This window comes from Catharus ustulatus, chromosome 29 (genome assembly GCF_009819885.2).
Source record: "Catharus ustulatus isolate bCatUst1 chromosome 29, bCatUst1.pri.v2, whole genome shotgun sequence".
Classification (NCBI taxonomy): domain Eukaryota; kingdom Metazoa; phylum Chordata; class Aves; order Passeriformes; family Turdidae; genus Catharus; species Catharus ustulatus.
Genome location: NC_046249.1, coordinates 6,548,761 through 6,569,851, shown reverse-complemented (window position 1 = coordinate 6,569,851; position 21,091 = coordinate 6,548,761). Strand labels below are relative to the sequence as shown.

The window sequence follows — 21,091 nt, the reverse complement described above, 5'->3', positions numbered from 1 at the left end:
TACTTCTACAGTGGATATCCTCCTCTGCACTGGAGTCTGCTATGGTGTGTTGCTTTGGCATAGCCTGGTTTATGATAGTGGGGGGGAGCCACAGGCTAGGCTTCTGTGAGAAGCTGCTAGCGGCTTCCACCATGTCCGACAGAGCTGATCTCTGATGGCTCTGAAGATGGACATGCTGCTGGCCCAACTCGAAGGAGAGGGGAGGAGAGGGGATGAGAGGGAGAGAGGAGAGGGAGAGAGGAAAGAGGAGAGGGAGAGAGGAGAGAGAAGAGGGAGAGAGGAGAGGGAGAGACGAGAGGAGGAAACAGGGGAAACAACAGGGCAGTACCAAGGTCAGTGGTAAAGAAAGAGGGGGAGGAGGTGCTTCAAGTGTGGTAGCCAAGATTGCTCTGCAAGCTGCAGTGAGGACTATGGTGAATCAAACTGTGCCCTTGTAACGCATGAAGTCCATGGGGGATGAAAAGATCCACTTGCAGCCTATAGGAAAAGTGCTCACACTGGAGTGGGTGGATGCCAGAGAAAGCTGTGATCTAGTAGGAGACCCGAAGTGAGACGGCCCCCTCTTCCAGAGATAGAGGGCCATTGCTTCCAAACTAGAGCAGCCTATCCTTAAAAGACTGCACTCCGTGTGACTTGTCCCACAACAGTTTTGGGATGACTGTTTGCCCGTGTGAGAGACCTCATGATACAGCAGAAAAAAGACTCCTCTCCCTGAATAAACAGAAAAAGACCTTGAGTGATGAACTGACCAAAACCCCCGTGTCATGTCTCCCTGCATTGTTGGTGGGAAGGAGGGAGGGGCTGGGGAGGGAAAAAGGTGTTTTAAGCACTTATTTTACTTCTCATTTTCATCCTTTGACTCTGCTAATAATAAATCCACTTTATACCTTTAAATTTTAGCTTCTTTTGCCCTTAGAGTGTTTTTTTTCTCCCAATCCTTGTCTCAACTCATTAGCGTGTCGTTCATCTTTTTCCCTCTCCTTTGCCCGACTGTAGCAGGAGAGGTTAAGCGAACAACTCTTGTGGGTGCCTGATGTTTGGCCAGTGTCAAACCATGACATATGGCAACTTAACCTTTAATACTACCTGCAGCTGCAATGTTATCTGCAGTGGGTTGTTGGACATAACAAGTGCGACATATAGTGTCCATATGCAGATAGCATTGCAGATCCTATCACATGTGTTATCTGATAGCATTGCACAGTTCTGTGGAGACAGCAACATTGTTACAGATATAGCACATATCCAGGGCTCAGCACTGCTCAGACCAAATATACTCAATACCACACCATGTATGGTGCTTGCTCCCCTCCACATCCACATGTTCTCCTCCTCTTTAGTACAGGTGAGACTGTAGGGGACACTGCTGCACGGGAAGGATGCACAAGCACTCACTGCCCAGGGAGATGCTAAGGGCACAAAGCACCTCAGCCTGGGCAGAAGGCTTCAGGGCTTTATACAGCCCACCAGGACTGGGAGGGGCTTCAGCCAGACTTTTCTTCTGGCAGCTCTGGCAGGCGGAGATACCATGGATCACAGTGGAGAGGAGAGACTCAGCAATGCTCCTCCAGCCTGCAGCAGCTCCAGCTGAAATGATCACTAGAAGACACTTAGCCCATACAGCATTTGTTGAACATGTCCCAAAAAAATCCATTCATTGCCTGTGACACTCAAGCAGCTTCAACATGGACCTAACTACAGCCTTCCCTTACTCTCTTGCAGAAGAGAATAAGAAGCCACCAACAACTGCAGTGGAGCCAGTGTTTGTATGTCCAGAACCCACTGGAGAACACACTCTGCACTTGCTTTTTGCAGTGACACCACTGCTTTAGCAACGGGCAAACAGATGTGAGCCAGGCAATACATAAAACAGAAAAAACAGGGGAAAGCCAGTCTTACCTGTCAGCACGTTTCTGCTATCTTTCTGTTACTAAATCCCCCAACATTGTCAGGATAAATAAAACCCTCTAACACTGTCTTTTCAGTGTTAACAAGAAAGGCATTACTTTATCCTTAGTCCAGAGGTGTGTGTATGGCCAAAAAAATTCCAGTGTCCATACAGACATGGATACAAAACTTTTCCACTTATTTAAGCATTGCTAACAAACAAAAAAATTAATGTTCATTGGTTCTAAATTACATAACTCTCATAATTAGTATTCTATCTCCTATTGGTTGCCGAATTCTTGCTTCTTATGCCAATTAGTCCATATTTTTAGTCTTTTTAGTATCTCTTTCCTCCAGCAGGGAATTTCCAACACATATACTGAGTCTTTGTTAGTCCTTAGTCTTCTGGTTTCTGCAAAAGGTCCTTGCAGCCCATAAATTCTGCATTCTAGATATCCAGTTTCAACAATGTATCTCTCACCCAGGCTTTTTTTCATGGAAACATCTCAGAGTTAGTTTAGCCAAACATAAAGTTTCAATAATTTTCCCAAGCTATGTTCCCATAAAAGGAGTGTACGACAACTTCACTAAATACTGGCTAAAAGTGATTTAAGAATAATACACTACTTATAACTTACATACTAGTTATGATAAATTTTTAAAAATAATTAGAAGTTAATTAAAATAATTAATTTAAAAATTGGAAAAGTTACATAATTTCCAACAAAAGGGTCTAGCATATGGAGTAGCCAAAAGCACACAGGTGTATCTGACTGCAAAAATGCAAGGTAAAAAGACACAAAAAGGCCTGGAGAATCAGAGGTTCTAGTTAAAATGACACCTCCTGTCTCAATCCCAAAAGACCCTGTCCATGTTTTCTTTGTTTGGATGAGGAAGAATTAAAAAAAAAAAAAAAAAAAAAAAATTGAAAGAGGGCAATACATTATTCAGAACAACTTATATTCCAAGATTAAGTAACACAGATGTTATTGCAATTACTGTTGTAAATGTAGGCATCATTTCAGACTCCATTTCTTGTGCAGATACCATTATAGATTAAGACTGCATGCAGAGGGAAATGCTTCTGCAGATGAGTACCCCAGTGCAGTTACCATAACACACACCATTCGTAACTTGTATCTAAGCTCTGTCTTCCAGCAACCAGGCATGTTGCGTGACCATCTGCAAAGGTTGAAGACATTCCTCCTACCTGACTCCCAAGACAGAATGGTGGACGCTCCTCTGAGAGCAAAGGCTGCAACTCCAATGCAGAGGCCTGCACCATCTACCCCGGCTACTGCCAGTGCCTCCATCGAGACAGAGCTGCCAAATGGAGAGGCTGTAGTGCGGATCTCTCACTGCAGGAAGTGAATAGATCTTTTGCTAGTCTATGGACAGGAGCAGACCTACCTGGAAAAGGTGTACCCAGGTGGAGGACCGCTTGTGGAAAATGGTTGAGAAAGGCAAGAGGCAGTGAAAAGGCTGCAGAGTGTCCGGAAGGCTGAGAAAGAGTTCTTTCCCAGAAAGGAGAGAGTCTTCTGGTTCCAAGCACTGTTTGCAGTAGGCCCACAGCCTGAAGCCAAACAGCAAGAGACTCCCCCTGTGACACTCACAGAAGGGAAGAGTGCCAAGAGAGCACACACAGAAGGGAGGAGGCCCAGTGTGGAAGAACGGGAACTTGGTACCACAGACCTTCAGGAAGAGCAGTCCTCCCCCAAAGCCACAGATGCCCTTGCAGAACCTTTCCAGAAGACAGAGGTGCCCTTGCACCTTGTACCTTTCACTGATCTGCAGGAAAGACTCAGCAGGAGAGGTACTGAAGATAAGGCAGCCCCGTCTACTCCCCATATAACAAGCAGTAAGGCAGCATAATCTCCTCCCCATACAGCAATCAGCACAAGTAAGAAGAGGGTAACACTAGGAGGAGACTCTTCTGAGAGGTATGGAGGCACTATTTACTGGCCTGCTGCACTCTCTACATTATGCTGTTTACCATGGACTCATATCAGAGATGTCACTGAGAGACTACTATGTCTTGCACATTCCACCATTACCTGCTGCTGTTGTTTCATGTGGGTGCCAGTGATACAGTCAAGAGCAGTCTGAGCAGCATCAAAAAGGACTACAGAGCCCTGGGAGCAGCAGTATCTGCTGACTCTGGAGCACATAGGTAGTTTTTTCATCAATCTTCCCAGTCAAAGAGAAGGGGTTTGAAAGGGCCGGTCAAATCTGGGAAATCAACAAACGGTTACAGGACTGGTGCCACAGCCGGGCGTTTGGCTACTTGCTCTGAACATACATCAGACTTGCTTTGAACAACCTGGTCTACTGCAGGCAGATGGAGTCCATCTGTCAGAAAAGGCAAAAAGCATCTTCACTCACAGGCTTGCCAAGCTGGAGAACAGGGCTTTAAACTACAATTGCTGGGGGAGGAGAGCCTCAGTCCATCCCATTTCTATCACAGACAGCAAGCGATGTCCTGAGCCTCAAGGCATCCAGACACAAGGGCTTCTCCAGTATCATGGGCGTAGAATCATTTTATTACCACCTCAGCCTCTTCACAGAAGCTCTGGCCAATGCTCCTGCCTGTTTCCTCTCCAGAAGTCAATGGAATTATTTTCTGCAAGTGCTCCTGCAAATCCTTAGAGGGAAACAGGCTTGAACAGCAGAATAAGCAGGATCCAGTGCAGACTGCAGTGGAATATGACCATTTGCTGGTGGGGCAATGCCTGCTGATCCTAATTGACATTTTCCAAGGAGAGATGGTGATGCGGCCGTGCAGCCAAAGCAAGGGCTGTGCAAAAGGGCAGGAAATGGGTTTGGCTGCTCAGGAAACCACAGCTCCCTTCCCACAACTGTGGGTGCTGATAGAGGGCTGGGCAGCTCCCTGCTAGCACTGTCCCAGAGCACTGCCTGGTCCCTGGACAGGAGGAGGCAGAGCAGCAGGAGAGCAAATGCTGGAAGATCTGCAGGTGAGTCACAGTGTTCACAGGGGCCTGGTTGGTCATGGAAGACACATCTGTGCACAGGAAGCTCCTTTCACATAATTCATGCTCCTACCCTCCAAATCTAGCAGAGGGCTCAGCTGGTGTTGGGTAAGAGCATATTCAGGGAGATTCTTCCAGCACATGATTTGTCTGGGTTGAGCTGGTTGTGGGTACTCTGGAACACTAACACTGCAGAGGCACAGCTTTTACAGTGGTGAAGGCAGAAATGCTGCTCCAGTGGAGAAAGCATTGCTGTGAAGAGGCCAATGTGTCAGGTTCTCCCCACTATGGAAGAGAATGAGGAGAGCAAAAGGGCCAAAATGTCATCTGCTGACCTCCGACGACAGGGTGGCAGTAGTTGTGGGATTCATCCTTCCCTTCCACCATCCCAGGGAGGAGCTGCAGAGCCCAGAGGGTACCAGAGGGTCTGGCAGTGGATGGCAGTTTTGCTGCAAATGGTGCTTGTGTGGGAAGAAAAGCAACGTGTAGGTGCATGACTGCTTGCACTCACACCCCTCTGTTCTCCCCCTCCAGGCCATGCTGGTCCCTACCCTGACCCTGGTCACTCTCCTGGTCCTGCTGCCCCCAGCCCAGTCCTGCCCCTCAGAGATGAACAAGGTCAAGGATCTCCTGGAGGTGAACTGCACTGGGCAGGCTCTCAGCACAGTGCCCTCAGACCTGCCTGCAGACACAGGCATCCTGCTGCTCAGTGACAATCGCCTGGAGTCCCTCTCCACCGCTGCCTTTCTGAACCTCACCCAGCTTCAGGACGTTGACCTGGCCAACAATGGGCTGGTGACTCTGTACACAGGGGACCAGCTGCCATCCCTGAAGGAGCTGACCCTCTCCCACAATGCCCTAGTGGCCCTACCTGACCTGCAGGGGCTGCCTTCACTCACCCACCTGGCTGTGGCCCACAACAGCCTGGAGACACTGGCCCCGGGAGCTTTCCGCACAGTGCCACAGCTGCAGAATCTGGACTTGCGAGGCAACAAGATGCAGAAGCTGCCCCAGGAGGCCTTTGCAGGGCTGAGGGCACTCAGGGAGTTGGACCTCTCAGACAACTTCCTGAAGGAGCTACCCAAGGAGTTGCTGCAGGATCTGCAGAAGTTGGAGACTCTCTGGCTTTCAGGAAACCAGCTGCGGACCCTGCCCACTGGCTTTTTCCCAAAGGGGCACATTTTCATGTATGTTTTCCTCACTGAGAACCCCTGGCATTGCAACTGTGACCTGTACTACCTGCAGACCTGGATCCAGAAGAATTCTGACGTTGTTTATCAGCCAGAGAGGCACCTGGAGGAAACAAAGGTGGAGGTTGCACCTGAGAAGGTACTGTGCAACAGCCCAGCTGAGCATAGGCTGAAGCCCATCATGGACCTGAAGCTTAACTGCAGCATCGTGGAGGATGCGGATGAGGAAGGAGGCGATGAATATGATGATGAGGAAGAAACAAGAGAGAAAGCTACCATGACCACCTTCTCCCCCCATCTATTCATCCCCAAAGAGCACACTACCATGCCCTGTGCTGTTACCTCATCTTGCCTTCCTACCCTCACTACCACAAGATCTCCCCTCACCCAACCTTCCTTCAGCACCCCTCGTACCTCCACGCTTTCCCCAAGCACTTTGTTTGTGGTGCTGACAAGCATCAGAGCTCTCAGCACCACCACTCCTGTACCAGCCGGTCCCACCATGACACCCATACAGACCCCCAGCACTGGCACCATTCTCAGTGCTGCTACCACCATCACCCTGCACAGACCTGCCACCCTTGACAATGCCACCTCACTGCCAATGACTATGAGCAGCAGCCCTTCTAGCACCAGCGGCCATCCGCAAACCATCCTTGATGCCAGCACTATCCATGACAGTCTCATGGGGTCCACTAGCGCACTTCCCACCACTTCCACGGCAGCGCCTTCTACTGCCATGCTAGAGGCCTCTTCCATTGTCAGATCTCCATCGCCTCCTCCAACGTCAGCCAACACCACGCTTTCCACTCACGCTCCAATACTACCACCTCCCTTGGACACCACACACTTCACCCAGCCTGCATGTTCCCCACTACCTGCTCCTCCTCCCCTCTGCCCTTGCTCCATCCCAGGACGGGTTGTCCCTGTGCTGCACTTGCAGGCTGGTGGGAGGGGTCCACAGTGGGGACAGTGGGTGCTGAAGCACTGCTGCCTGTTGCACTGGGTGCTCTACCTGGCTTCCTTGGCTCTGCTAGTCCTGACCATGCTGGCTCTAGCAGGTTGGCTGGCATGGATGTGTCTGGTGGGACAACCTTCCAGACAGCAGTCTCTGCAGACCCAAGAGGTACATTATCCACTGCTGGAATGGGGAGAGTCAACAGGAAACCCTATGATGCATCTCAGCAGCTTCAAAATCCCCTTCCAGCGACCCACATTCTGTACAATCAAGGAAGTGGAGTTGTGCCCTGAGGTTACCTACTGCACAATTAAAGATCTGGGGATACAGCGCAGTCCTCCTGCAAGTTACTCTTTCTGTACCACAAAGGAGTTGTGGGTTCACCACAGTCCTCTGCACACATCAGTCAAGCCTTTCTCCAGGAAGCTGATGGTCACAGACCCTGGCTTCCTGAGGACCTCATCTGCTTACAGCCTAGACAGGGGTATCAAGGCCATCGGTGATGTCAGAGTGAAATATGTGAGTAACACCATGTAAATGTTTCTGTACACTCAGAGAAAGAGATCGAGAGTTGTGGCTCTGCTTTATACGCTTTGTTTTACAAAGGAAAGATCTACTTGCCTAGGAAGAAGCCATCCAGCTCCTTCCTCTACTATTCTCAAACAGCTTGAGGTTTCCAGAGCTAAAATAATTACTTGGGTGTTTGGCAGAGGAAGATAATGTCCTAAACTGGTCAATGATAGTTTAGAACTGCCACTGTTTGGTTTTGGGGTGAGTGAGGGCAAGCAAAACTTATGTTGTGCTCTGTTGTAACTGTTTCTGTTCAAATTATGCACACAAAGACGCAATATACTTTCCACTCAGTGCCAGGTTCTTAATCACATAATAAATATTCTGTGCCTGAACTTAAAAAAGGGGTGCTAGTTTGATTTCATTGCACTACCACAAGTCTTGTCAGGGCACAGTGAATGAGAAATTTGTCTTCAGTGTTTTGGAATAGTGAAGGCAGTGGAAAAAATCCATGGAAACCCAGAATCCTAGAATATCCTGAGTTGGCAGGGACCCTGAAGGACCACATCTAATTCCTGGCCCTGCACAGACACCACAACAATCCCACCCTGTGCCTGAGAGCATTGTCTAAAACCTCCTGGAGCTCTGGCAGCCTTGGGTCTGTGACCATTCCCTGAGGAGACTGTTCAGTGCCTGACCACTGTGTGAGGGAAGAACTTTTTCCCTAATATTGATCTATTGGGATGCCCCCATGACACGGTTCCAACTTTTCCTGGGTTCCTGACCTAGGTCCCAGAGAACAGAGATCAGAGCTGGCCCTCTACCTCCCCTCAGGGGAGGTCTTCATCATAAGGTGTCCCCTTGATGTCCTCCAGACCAAATAAGTCAAGTGCCCTCAACTGCTACTCATACTCTTTCCCTCTAGACCCTTCCCCATTTCTGTGGCCTCCTTTGAATACTCTTTAGCAGCTTTAGATCCTTCTTGTATTCTGGCATTCAAAACAACACACTTATACTCCTGTTCCTGACTTTGGCCCTAAATGTGTGATTCTTCCCTGTGCTACTTCATCACATGGGAAAAGTATCCCACTGCAGGTAATAAGGAAAGTGCAAGTGCCTCTGCATGACCTATTATGGGTTGGTCAGATATGGAGGAGTAGCATGGGAAGCTTTGAAGGGCAACGGATGTGACTTTTAAGGGATTACACTAGGACAAAACACACAGGAGCTGGTCAAACTTTGTGATCACCTGTCTAGATGTCACTCAAATGTTTTGGGAGGTATGAGAAGGAGGCAATAGTCACCATTGGTGGGGATTGAATGGCTCACACCAGAACTGGTGCATAAATGCAGCAGCTGGATCTTGTGAATCACTTTTCCAGCCTGAAATGCAGTTCCAGTTCTAATTGCCCCAAATGTCAAACTGTTCGTGAGTCAGCATGGCCTTCTGCCAGCTTAACTACTAGGTCCACAGGTGGGAATGTGTGCCTGTGCTTGGTCAGCATGAGTATGTCTGCTGGGGCAGGTTTGGTCTGCAAGTGTGTCCATGGACTTACACATACTGCATTTGTAAAGAGACACTTGTCTGTCTGTTGGTGCTGTCCTCTAACCACACCATCCTCTCTATCCCTGTTTTCCTGGGACAATGAGGCAAGCACCTCTAGTGCTGGCACAGCCTGAAGGCCCCAACCGTGAGGCACAGACATCTGGGAAGCAGAGGGGTGGAAAAAGATCTTTGTATCTTGTGGACAGAAAGGTGAACAAGGTCTGGCAGTGCACCTGGCAGCAAAGGGAGGGCAACAAAAAGCCTGGACTGGGTTAACAGAGACAGGGCCAGCAGGCCAAGGGAAGTGATTATCCCCTTCTCCTCAGAACTTTTTAGACTACAATTTTTTGCCACCTTCGACACATGTGAAGCCACCCAGCTCCCTTCCCACAGGCACCACTGATACTTCAGTATTTCTCAGAATCCCATTACCTTTGCCTCTCTTTGTAACTCCTCCCTAGAATTCTTCACACAACAAGCATTCCAGGTCACTCCAGGAATCCAAGACCTCTCAATACCACCTAGGAACCCCAAAGCTCCCAGGACCCCCTATTCTACCCCATCTTCAATCCCCACAAATCCTGGCACCCCCAGGACTCTGTTCTCTTAGACCCCCTACGCACTCCAAGATTCCTCTCAGTCCTGAGACACACACATACACCTTTGTGCCCAGTGAACACAGGCACACAAAGCCCCAGTACCCAGCACCACCCACGCAGAACACTCAGGTCACTGGTCTCCTGTTCTCCTCCTCTTCCTTGTGAGAAGCACCTGGATGTCTGGGTTCTCCACCAGAAACAATAAGACCCAGACAAACAGCTCAGGAAGCACTTTTATTCAACCGAAGTGTGGGGGGAAACTAGGGGTTTCCCAGCTCCCAGCAAAGGGCTCAGGCAAAGGGACTGAGTATTCTTGGAAGCACAGGGCTAATCCCTACAGTGTTGGGACTATCTATGTTCCACAGGTTCACAACAGTCTAGGTCATGTATCCTGAGGGTGAAGGGTTGCTGGAAACCACAGAAGGAGCCCACTCTGGGGGAGGGAGGGATCTGGACACTTTTGTCCCATAGAGGTATGCATGGATGCTATCTGGGTATCCCAGTATGGGGTGCAGAGAGTACACCCTAAGCATTATTGGGAGTTTCTGTTGATCTCAAGGGGTCCTTAAGGGAGCTGGGGGCACGCAAGGCTGGGGGTACAGTGAGAACACAGGCTTGTAGGTCAGTATAGGCATGGGGCAATGTGCCTCGGGTGATCCAGCGCCGGGTACCCGGCTGATAGGCGTGGATCAAGTGAGTGTCCTGGTAGGTGTCATGACTGTACCCTCCCAGTACAAGCAGTTCCCCTCCCAGCACAGCTGCACCCCCAACTACATGTGCGCGGGGGAGGGGGCTGAGGAGGACCCAGATGTTCTGTTTGGGGCTGTAAACCTCAAAGGTCAGCTGGTCCCTGTAACCAGTCTGCCCAGTCCGCTGACACAGGCCCCCAGCAACATAGAGCTGCCCACCTGCCTCCTCCATGATGTGGCCAGCTCGCTCGCCATTCATGGGGGCTAGGAGTGTGACAGGTGCACCTGGGACATAGCGGAGCAAGGATGCCTGACACTGATATGCTTCATCACACCCACCCGATACGTAGAGCTCACCATCCAGGGCACACGCCGCATGCCCACACAGAGCCATTGGCAGGGGCTGGCACCGCCTGGGCAAGGAGAGAGGGAGGGGTGAAGGACAGGTTAAGTAGGGCTGTCCTGCAGTGACTGACTCTCTAGGGGTTCCCTGGTGAGCCATGGCTTCATTGACCACTCAGCAGGTAACACCTGCCAACACCCAATGAGCCCCAGTGGACAACATCAGCTGACACTGAATGAATGCCCCAGTGGCATCACTGTTCAACACTTTGTAGTTGCCACACCATTGGTCAACCACAGTGGGCTCCCTCAACGGACAGCTTTGGTCCCATGAACATTCTGCCTATGAGAGGAATCAAACTACTTTTCTCATTGGCAGATGGCCAACAAGACCCCCAGTGAACACACTACTGGCCAAAAACTCATTTGCCACCCACTAGGCAGCACTGATCAACACTCAGTCCCCAAGGGACATGGTTGTTCAATACCCAGTAGACCTCTCTCAAATACCACTGCAGGTCCATCCTCCACTGCATGCTTAGTGACCTCAGCGTTCACTGGGCACCATGGCCAAGACAAGGGGCTCTGAGAGAAAAGAGAAACTAGGCATCTGCCAGAGTAACCTCACCTCCAGGTGTCATTGGCCAGGTCGTAGCACTCCACAGTATCTATGCAGTAGAGCTCCCCTGAGCTGCCCCCCAGGGCATAGATGAAATTACCAAGTGCCACAGCAGCAAAGTAGCTCCGTCCACATGTCATACTGGCCAGACGCTCCCAGGAATCATCCATAGGTTGGTACCTGGGTTTGAGAGGCAAAGGAGCAAGAGACTACCTGTTACCTACAACACCATGAGCTGATGTTGGCACCGCTGAGGGCAATAACCCACCTACAACTTGCCAGTCCCATAATGCCTTGAGGTCACATGGTCACCTTGTACGGGAATAGCCCCTCCTCATGGACAATATCAAACCCATAATATCCTGGGGCATCTCCAGATAGAAGCCTCCCATTCCTACTCCCAAAAAAGTCTGTAAAACCCCAGAGTAGGAGGGCACCTCTGAGTCCTACACCATTCCCAGACTGTCTTGGGGCTACTTAACCAGCTACAATGCCACAATGTCTTGGATCCACAGGGCAGCTCTAGCTCTACCAATACCTCCCACAATGTCCTGGTACCACATGGCAACTCTAAGTCCTCTGTAGCTCTCACCTGTACACACTGGCTAGGGTGTCATGGACGCCGTAGTAGTGTTTTCCGCCCAGGATGTAGAGGTTGTTGCCCACCACAGTTACAGCATGACGGAAGCGTGGGCCATCAGGAAAATGTCCTAGTGCCCGCCACTCAACCTGCTTCACCAGCCCCACAGCACTGAGGTAGCGGTCTGCAAACCAGAGATGTCTGCTGGGCTTCCGGGCAGTGAGGTTGTCCTTTACTTTGTCTCCACCACAAACTACCAACACCTCTTGCAAGGAACGTACCCGGCATGGCAGCTGGGCCATGGGGGTGAAACTTGCTACCATGAGCTCACGGAGAATCTTTGGGTCAGCTACCCCTGCAGTCACAGATAGGACCTTCTTCAGCTCCAGGCTGGACATGAGGGCAAAGCGAACAGATGACAGGATCTCTTTGGCTAGATCTTCCTGGCCATCTCCATTGGCCATAAGCCACCTAGATGCTGCTTCCAAGGCTTCCAGTTCATGGAGGACATTGAGACCATCAGAGCGGAGGAGGCGGATGAGAAGGTGTGCAGGAAGATCCAGGAAGGCTGGTGTAACCACCACACAGGGGAAGGTGGCCAAGATATAGTTCTCTGCTACATGGACCACCTCATCCAACCCATAGTCCACAGCAAAGGCCAGCACATCAGGGACAGTTTCTGGGGTCAGACCATGGGTGAAAACATCCAGGCAGAGAGTGAGAAGCCCCCAGGCCTGGTAGCGCAGGGAGGTCTCAGCTGCCTCCAGGACCATGGGCCATGGCCCTGTTAAAGCTCCTGTGTAGGCAAAGGAGAGGAGGAGACGCAGCTCGGCTGGTGACAGCCCTGTGACCAGCGGATCGGCAGGGTCGTGGGTGGCCTCCCGCATGGGGCAGGTGAAAAGGGCCCGGAAGAAGTCACAGGAGCAGCTCAGGGCCAGTCGTTGAACTAGGAGGAAGGAGGAATAATGGTGGGAGACAGCAAGGGACCCTCTGCACTGTGCAGCTGCCAGAACCCAGGTGTCCTGGCCCTGTGCCCATCAAAGCCCCATTTCTGCGAAAGGGAGCAGCTCTGTGGGCACCTCTAGAGCCTGATCCCCACCTGGAACTGCAGTCTTATCATCCCCACCAGAGGACTTGGCTGTCCCAGGGCACCCTGTCCCACTCCTCAGCCCCTCATAGGGGACCCCCACTTCCTGCCCACCTGGGATGACTTCGTTCCCTGCCTGGAGCTGGAGGTCACAGCCCACACCATTGGCAAGGAGCTGTTCCATGGCTCTTAGTGTCTCCCACTGCTCCTCCAGGGGCTTAGGACCTTCTTCCTGGTGGTCAATCTCCAGACGCAGGGTGCAGGCAGCCACCAGCCGGGGGGCACCCAGGGCCCGGGCAGCCTCCTCCACCTCTTTTGCCCGGCCATGGGGCACAATTCCTCCATAGGCAAAGGTGAGCAGAGCCCGCCAGCCCCACACTGTGGTTCCAGGTGGCAGGGGGACATGGGGTGGAGGATCTTGGCGGAGTTGTCTGGTCCTGCCCTCCAGGAAGCGGTGGAAGAAGGAGCTGATGGAGGCCAGGACCACAGCATGGGCCATGTCACCCTCTGGGCCCACCGTCACATCCACCAGCTGTCCTGTGGTGCGGAGGTGCTCAGCCATGGCCAGGAAGTGTCCAGCATGAGCCCCATCCCGCAGGCTCCACTGGTCTGGGGCTGGCCCCTCTGCAACCCACATCCTGCCTGTGGAAATACATGAAGCAGGGTGTGAGGGTTCTGTCTCCAAAGCTGGAGTTTCTGGCATGACTGGAGTACTGGCTGGGGACATGGGGTCTTGCTACTGGCACTGCCACATAGCAAAGCCACTGGATCCACCACCAAAGCTTCTACCCCACAGCCAGGGCCACCAGGCTCTGCTACTGCTCCATTACTGAATCTGATGCTTCTTGGCAAAACTGCAGCTCCATAGGTGAGAACAACAGCCCATTTCACTGCCTCATAGCTAAGCCTGAGCTCCTCACCTCTCATCTCTGAACCCTTAGCATGAAGCTACTGACCCACAGCCAACACTGCTGCCCCACAGCCAGTTCCCCACACTGGCTCAGGCAACTGTCACCACTCAGACCTTCAGTCCTATAGCAAACACAACCACACTCTTCCTCAGCCATTGCCCCATAGCTGAAACTACTGATGGTCCAACAGCAACCAAGCTGCAGGCCCCCAGCAAAGCACCTGTCACACCCGTTCAGTGCATGGCAGTGCCTGTCGTGTGTCATGCTGCCTGTCACACATTGTGATGCATTATCCTGCTAGTTGTCTGCGATGTTGCATATCATACTCCCCTGTACCGCATACTGTCAAGGTGTGCTGACCCTCATGACGTTGCCACCCCTTGCCCCCGCTGTTGCTTGCTGTTAGCGCATTGTCGCTTGTCTTTGCTCAGGTCATGCACTTTGCAGCCCAGTGAAGTGCTTGCTGTATGCCGTGCCCCTGCATTACTGTGTGGCCTGTTATGCTGTGCCGTGCACTTGTCCCTCTTACCGCCTGCTGCTGCTCTGCAGAACTCCTGTGACCCCCTAGGAATGTTCCCGGGTAATTATAGACTGGACAGAACACGTGGCCCCAGCCAGGAGCTGAGAGAGGCTCAGGCAGAGGGAGGTCCAAGGCCCCAGAGTCCCCAGGCTGGGACAGTGGATTCTATGAGGACAGGTAGCAGGGCCAGCTGGAGCTGACAGGAGCTTCTGTAAACCCTGTGCTACCCTGGGCAGGTCCTGCTGGGGATGCCTGGCCCTTCAGGCCCCTCTCTAAACCTTGTTCTTCTCCAGAGCCCAAGGTGAAGCACAGCCCCTTCCCAAGCCCTCGGGTAGGAGACAGTTGCGTGCACCCGCACCCCCACTCCCATTAGGAGGTGATAAATCTACCATCACCTGCTGTGCTCCTGAGCTGCAGTCCAACCCCACTCCTAAAGAGTTGGGGGTCTCAGCTCCAGGAGAACATGGAGAAAGTAGTCCCTTGGCCCAACCTCAAGTGCTCCCAGGACCACCCCACAAACACCCAGGACCCCACCAGCCCACACAGTGCACATATCAGAGCAACACAGCCTGCCATCCCTGCCATCCCTCCTTCTGCTGTCCTCTGGCACCCCAATCTTCTCATCTTGTCCCCTCACCTCACACCCCATGTGCTCCTCTCTCCCTCGCACCTGCATCCAACAAGCCCACATTCCCTATCTCTGTATCTCATGCACTCATCTCCTAATGTGCCATCTCAACTGCACTGTTTCCACATGTCCAGTTGAATTCTATGTCTCCAAAGATGTTTTCACATCCTCTTTAAGTCCATTTTTCAGCACTTACCTATCCTGTGTGAGATTTTTTTTCTGTCTATTTAAAATTTCCCTATCTTGTTATTTCCCATCTTTCACTGCACACCTGAGTCTGCATTTTCTGTAGCCACTAAGTTGTGTATAAGTGCTATTAGATCAAATCTTGACCCTTTCTCCAGGCAAAATGATCCAGTTTTCACCTCTCTTTGTGCATCCTGTGACTCCATGGTCCTTTGCAGGACATACTAGTTTGTTCACAGAAAATTCAACCAGACATAGCTATAAGCAACCTGCTCCAGTTCTCAGTTGGCATTCAGGGGTCCCTTCCAGCCTCAGATATTCCTCAATTTCAACCCTGAAGCACTTCGCTCTAGACTTCCTGAAATGTTTTTTGGAGAAAGACCCCATGCTCCCAAACACCTTGTGGACAACGCATGACTTCTTCCCTACCCCACCTTCCCCATCTTCAGCTCAGAGCCAAGGACGTCTTCAGAAGCTTTGGCTCCAGACCCTCACTGTGCAGTGTAATCCCACTCCTTGTCAAGAAGCCCCACAGGGCCCACTCAACTGCAAGGACCTCACTGAAGCTACAGCACAGTGCACACAACACCGAGACATGGAGGCAAAGTAATTTGTGCACAAAGATCACAGCTGCACCAGAAGATGCCGCCTCCCCTTCAGCAGCTCCAGCTTTCTGCAGCTCAGCTCAAATTCTGGAAAACAGCCGCATGACCCCACAATGTTGTGACAACTGCTGGTTGGACCGAATCTTTATTACACAATGTCCTAAGTACATACATTTTGGAAATTTGGAAGCCAGCTCAGAGGCGGGAAAGGTGACATTTACAGCTTGGGAGGTCCCATCAGCCTCCAGCCCTCCTTGTTACCGATCTTCATGAGAGCTGCAGTGATTCCGAGCCCCAGACATGCTGTGGTGCCAGTGAGGTAACTGTGAGCTGAAGAAACCAGAAAAAGACCCATTAAGGCACAAGTCCTTCACAATAGATGTTGATAGCCTGCTACTTTTTTAAGTCTTTTTATTTCAGTCACATTATCTGGCCAGAGGAATTGGAAAAGTGGCCTTTTTATAAAACTGAGTTTTCATGCTTATGGCTTGCAATTTGAAATACCAGTTTCAGTACTCCACTGCCTCATCCCCTTAAGTGGACAATCTTATATGGTTCATTTGAGTGACAAAAATAACAATCACTGTTTTGAACTGTCATCAGCTCAGCAACTAGGACAAGTAAGGATTAGTTCTATTTCACAATTACAACTTAAATAAATCCTTCACTTCTTTAGGTTCGAACATGAATGCCTACAGAAAACAGAGCTGGGTCAGTATCTGCAGGAGCTGCTTAAGCCTTACAAGCTATCGAAGCAACAGCAGCAGGACACAGCTTGTCCCTGAGACTATGTGAAGAATTCACAAAGCCGATATTAGATTGTACAGTAATGTCACGATTACAAGCCGCACTGACGATAAATCGCATCGCCGGGTGTTGGCAAACATTTCGTTCTTTGTCCATAAATAAGCCGCACCCAATTATAAGCCGCTCTGTCATTCGCAGTGAAGACCCGCGTGCAACAAAGTTGCCAAATAGTAACAGAATCGCAGGATCGGGGTGTTTACTGGTTCGGCTCAGGCCATGAGGGCTCGGGGCTGCCGATGGGGCCAGGTGGCCAAACTCGGTGCTGCCACTCGGCGGGGCCCCTCGGGGCCAGCTGCTGCTGCCGCTGGGCTCGCTCGCCCTGGCCTCGCACTGCGCCGCAGTGGCAGGGGGGCACAGAGCCCGCCAGCACCTGTGGTGGTGGTGGGAGGTGGCGATGGAGCCCGCTGGCCCCCACGGCGGCGGCAGGTGGGGATGGGAGCCCCCCGCCTCCCCCCGAGCCGCGAGGCCAGCAGGAGGGAGATCCCTGCCTCCCCCCGGGCCAGGGGGCCAGCAAGAGGGAGCCCCCCGCGGCCCGGGGCCGCTGCCTGAAGGAGGGAGTCCCCCGCCTTCCCCCACCCCTGCACTGCCTGCACAGAGCCCGGCCCCACCCATGGCGCAACAGAGTAACCAATTTGTAACAATCGCGTAAAGCCGGGTTTTACTGGCAGGTGCTCAGCTCGGCACCTCGGTTTGCACTTCTGGGGTTGGAAATATCAGAAAATTATTCACATATTATCCGCTCCTGAGTGTAAGCCGCATTTCTGGTGTGGGAGCAAAATTTTAGTCAAAACAGTGCGGCTTGTAATTGTGAAATTACTGTCCTTGCTCTCTAAAATAAATCACATTTGTTGCCAAGAAAACATGGATTTCTATAACTATATTTTCCCTATTCTGCAATATTAAGGTATAACTGGTAGCTCTTACTAGCAGTACTGAGTCAGCTCTCCTTTCATTCTGTATACCACTTCATGTTGCCTCTGGTGTCCCCTCCTTCTGCAGCCATAATTATTTTAGCAGGCCCATACAATGTCAATGAAACTGGCATGAATAGAGGCTCAAATGAATTGTTACTAAAGAAGCCTGACATCAACATTCTTCAACATTTTTCCCCAACAGAAAAGTTTCCAAAACCAGCAAGGGCACAATTCAACACAGGCATTGTCCACAGTTACCTCTCACTCCCAAGACAGCTCCTGCTGCACAGCCGCCTATGAAATAGTTCAAAGGATCCTCTGGTTCTTCCCGGACTTGGGCACTGAGACAGGTACTTAAGCCAAACACAGCTCCCAGTGTAGCTATAAATAGGAAGTAAAAAAAACCCCAACAAAATCCTCAAGGATCAGAGAATTCACACTGAACATGATTTCAATATTCGCAGTGACTACAACGGCAAACGAAGCAAGATCTGTTTCCCAGGGACATCCTATCCCAGCTGCTACACTCAGCTGTAAGCTGGCACCTCAGAGCACCCCACACCCACTGCTACCAAACAGCACCGCATCCTGCTGGGGTATTGCCTCACAGCCCTTCCCTACAAGATGATGGGCCACCTCTGACAGCTAAGGGGTGCTGGAGGGGAGCTGTGGTGCCGGTGCAGCCACCTCCTCAGCTTTGCCTGGACTCTGCACTGTAACTCAGCCCTCAAGTCCCTGTGAAGCCACTTCACAGCACCAGGCAGAACAACCCCAAGGGCTCTTCTCTCTCTGTCACTGCTAGTCCTGGCACCTTCCTCCTCTGCCTGCCTGGGGCTCACAATGACTACTGGGTAGTCGAAAAATGAATTGAGTTTGTAAATAATTCTTGTTTGTAAACTGACCTTGAAACTGAATTAAGAATTTTGAACTAAAAATCTGTAAAGTACATGCATCCTGTCCACTGAACTACACACCTCATCCCATCAGACCCTACACTGATATAATCGCAAACTTTGGCAAAAAGGCATATCATGAAAAGCTGGGTTTGTATCTAATACAAATCTTGATCACAAAACATGAAACTGTCTACCAGGCACCATCTGCATATTTCAATTAATCTTTCTTGGGAACAACAAAAACATCCAGGATAAAAATTTTCAAACCCTATATAAAACCAGCAGCTCCTGTTACAAACCTATGCAGAAAATGAATTAGGCTGATGCCAAAATCAACTGAAAAGAGCACTGAAGAAACAAAATCCCCAGACCTAGGACTGCATTTCAACTTTCCTGCTCTCCCTGCTTTGGACAAAGGCATCTGTAGGCAAAATGCACAGTGAGGCCGTGAGGTGTGGCCCCTGAACGGCAGACAGGACAAATCCTTCCTCAGGTATGAAATTGGTAAGAGGACCCAATATGCCTGTTTAGGATTAAGGAATTTATTGAAATAACAGTTGACTATATGATCCAGTCCTTTCATAACAATCTCAGCTCATTAGAGGAGATACCAGATCCTGGTTTAGAGTCGAACTATTCAAAAATACAAACCTGGACTGACTGTTACCCAGCTCAGAGCACCAGCAGTTGGGGTGAGGCAGAGGTGGCACAAGACATTGAATTAGATTGAAAAGCAAAAGTCTGCTAAGAGGAAAACTGTACTTGACAAGAAGCAGAGAGAGCTTCAACAACGCAGCCCCTTCAGCTCCCTGCCCCTCTCTTCAGCATCCACTTTCTCTTGTCTATAGAACATGATGGGAAAAAACCCACGTTTATTTCCGTTTTGCCACCAAAACCATTGCATTGTTCTTTAGCAAATGCAGTTTATTAAATACAATGCCTAAATATATTAAAAACTTAAATTTGCTCACACTAGGTTGTTGCCCACAAACTGAGTATTCTAGAAATACAAAAAAAATCCCCGATGTACCTGTTACTCTACACTGCAAAAAGTATGCTACCTGACCTGCAAATCAAGGATATGCATTTCCATTTCAGTGTTCTGGCTCCTGGCTAAACAAGGACCCAGAGGCGGTGGAGAGAACCACCGAAACCGCGCAGGGGCAGAGGTAAGGCCGGTGCGGGAGTCCCACCCTACAGTTACACTGCCAAGGGGCCCGGCCCTTACCCATCGTGACACTGTCCGCCGCCGCCGTCTGCAACGCGGCCAGAGCCGAGCCGGGCCGCAGCAGGATGATGCGATACGCCGCCCCGACCAGGCCTGCAACACAGCACTGCGTGTCATTGTCCGGGCCCGGGCCCCACTCGGCCGCCCCCCACCGTGTGACCCCTTTCCCCCTGGTGCCCACCCGCGGCCGCGCCCACGCGCGTGGCGAGCCAGGTGCGCTGAGGGCACTGCTCCCCCTCGGGCCCGTCCCAATAGCCCGCCATGGCGACAAGGGCACGACCGAGGTATCGCGAGAGCACGCCGCGGCCCCGCCCCGCGAGGGGGCGAGGCCAGCGATCGTTCCCCGCGCAGGCGCGTGGCGGCACCGCCCCCGCGCGGAGCCGCGGCCCCCGGGCCGGGAGCGCGTGCTCAGCGCCGGGCGCTGCTCGAGCGCGCTCGCACTGTCACTGTCTGAAGGGATTTCTATTTCCTGGTCCCAGCTGGCCCACCCGCGGCTCTCAGGCTTTTTACCCAAACCAGGAGCTCTGACCTTACTGTTTGTCTTTGCTGGCTACTTGCGGGACAGGGAGAGCGGTGTGGTTTTGATCTGTTGTGGATGTTTTGCATTTTTATGGGGGACGGGTTGTTTTTGGATTGCGGGTAATTTTTTGTTTCTTTGTTTTTTCTGGTAGGGTCTACAACTCTTACTTAACGGCGCTTGAAATATTTTTAATGACTTTTCAAAGGTGTGGCAAGCAAATACAGAGAAACAGAGAATACAGTAAATACAGAGAATAAAGTGGACAATGACAGTTCATATAAGCTCACTAATCTTTGGAGGTCCTTCTAGATGAACCTTGGCGACTGAAATCTGAAGTCTCCCATCCTTTTCCTCCTGCTGACAAATCCAAATCTCCAGAGCTCTAGAGACCTTGACCTGAGTGTGATGGGTACACCTGTGCTCTGCTGTCCTGGTTGGATGTTCTGAACAGCAAAGTCCAAAGGCAGTGTCTGTGCTAACTGGGCTTCCTGTCAAAGTGATTTCACAAGACAGAATCCTGGCCACATACTGGTTTAAATACACATCTTCACCTCCCCACCAAATGGAAAATTAATTCAAAGGGTGAAAGGAATGAGGTGTCTTTACAAACTGTGGCCCTGCTGGTAGATAAATCCAAATCCTGAGAGGTAAAAGAAACACTTCAGCAAACTATACCCAGTATCCTTGGAAAGGAGTCTAGCCCTAGGTCACTCCCCAGCCTTGCAATCTCCTCTGTACCTGGCTATTAACTTTACCCAGGTTCCCCTCAGTTGCTCGTTTTGCTAAAACAAAAAGACCCAAGGCAATTAGTCTTGAGGAAGGCTTCTGCCAATCCTGGAGACTCACAGTGACTCCCTTAATGGAGTTGTTTTAACATTTGCA

At 51.0% G+C, this 21,091-nt stretch overlaps 3 protein-coding genes across 3 annotated transcripts; 1 reads left to right on the top strand and 2 right to left on the bottom strand.

The window, feature by feature from the left end:
- Nucleotides 1-260: 260 nt before the first annotated feature.
- Nucleotides 261-9,822, top strand: LOC117008391 (platelet glycoprotein Ib alpha chain-like). Its single transcript, XM_033082199.1, has 2 exons — nucleotides 261-4,859; nucleotides 5,409-9,822. Exons 1-2 carry the CDS (start codon nucleotides 4,842-4,844, stop codon nucleotides 7,557-7,559), a joined length of 2,169 nt encoding a protein of 722 aa, XP_032938090.1. The 5' UTR covers nucleotides 261-4,841; the 3' UTR covers nucleotides 7,560-9,822.
- A 76-nt stretch (nucleotides 9,823-9,898) lies between these two features.
- On the bottom strand, nucleotides 9,899-15,880 carry KLHL33 (kelch like family member 33). Its single transcript, XM_033082197.2, has 4 exons — nucleotides 13,109-15,880; nucleotides 11,920-12,853; nucleotides 11,337-11,507; nucleotides 9,899-10,779 (listed from the first exon to the last, which is right to left on the bottom strand). The coding sequence occupies exons 1-4, from the start codon at nucleotides 13,719-13,721 to the stop codon at nucleotides 10,203-10,205; spliced, it is 2,295 nt and encodes a 764-aa protein (XP_032938088.1). The 5' UTR covers nucleotides 13,722-15,880; the 3' UTR covers nucleotides 9,899-10,202.
- Nucleotides 15,881-15,973: 93 nt separating this feature from the next.
- On the bottom strand, nucleotides 15,974-19,983 carry NDUFA11 (NADH:ubiquinone oxidoreductase subunit A11). Its single transcript, XM_033082200.2, has 4 exons — nucleotides 19,871-19,983; nucleotides 19,690-19,782; nucleotides 17,824-17,946; nucleotides 15,974-16,174 (listed from the first exon to the last, which is right to left on the bottom strand). The coding sequence occupies exons 1-4, from the start codon at nucleotides 19,950-19,952 to the stop codon at nucleotides 16,062-16,064; spliced, it is 411 nt and encodes a 136-aa protein (XP_032938091.1). The 5' UTR covers nucleotides 19,953-19,983; the 3' UTR covers nucleotides 15,974-16,061.
- Between the last annotated feature and the right edge of the window lie 1,108 nt (nucleotides 19,984-21,091).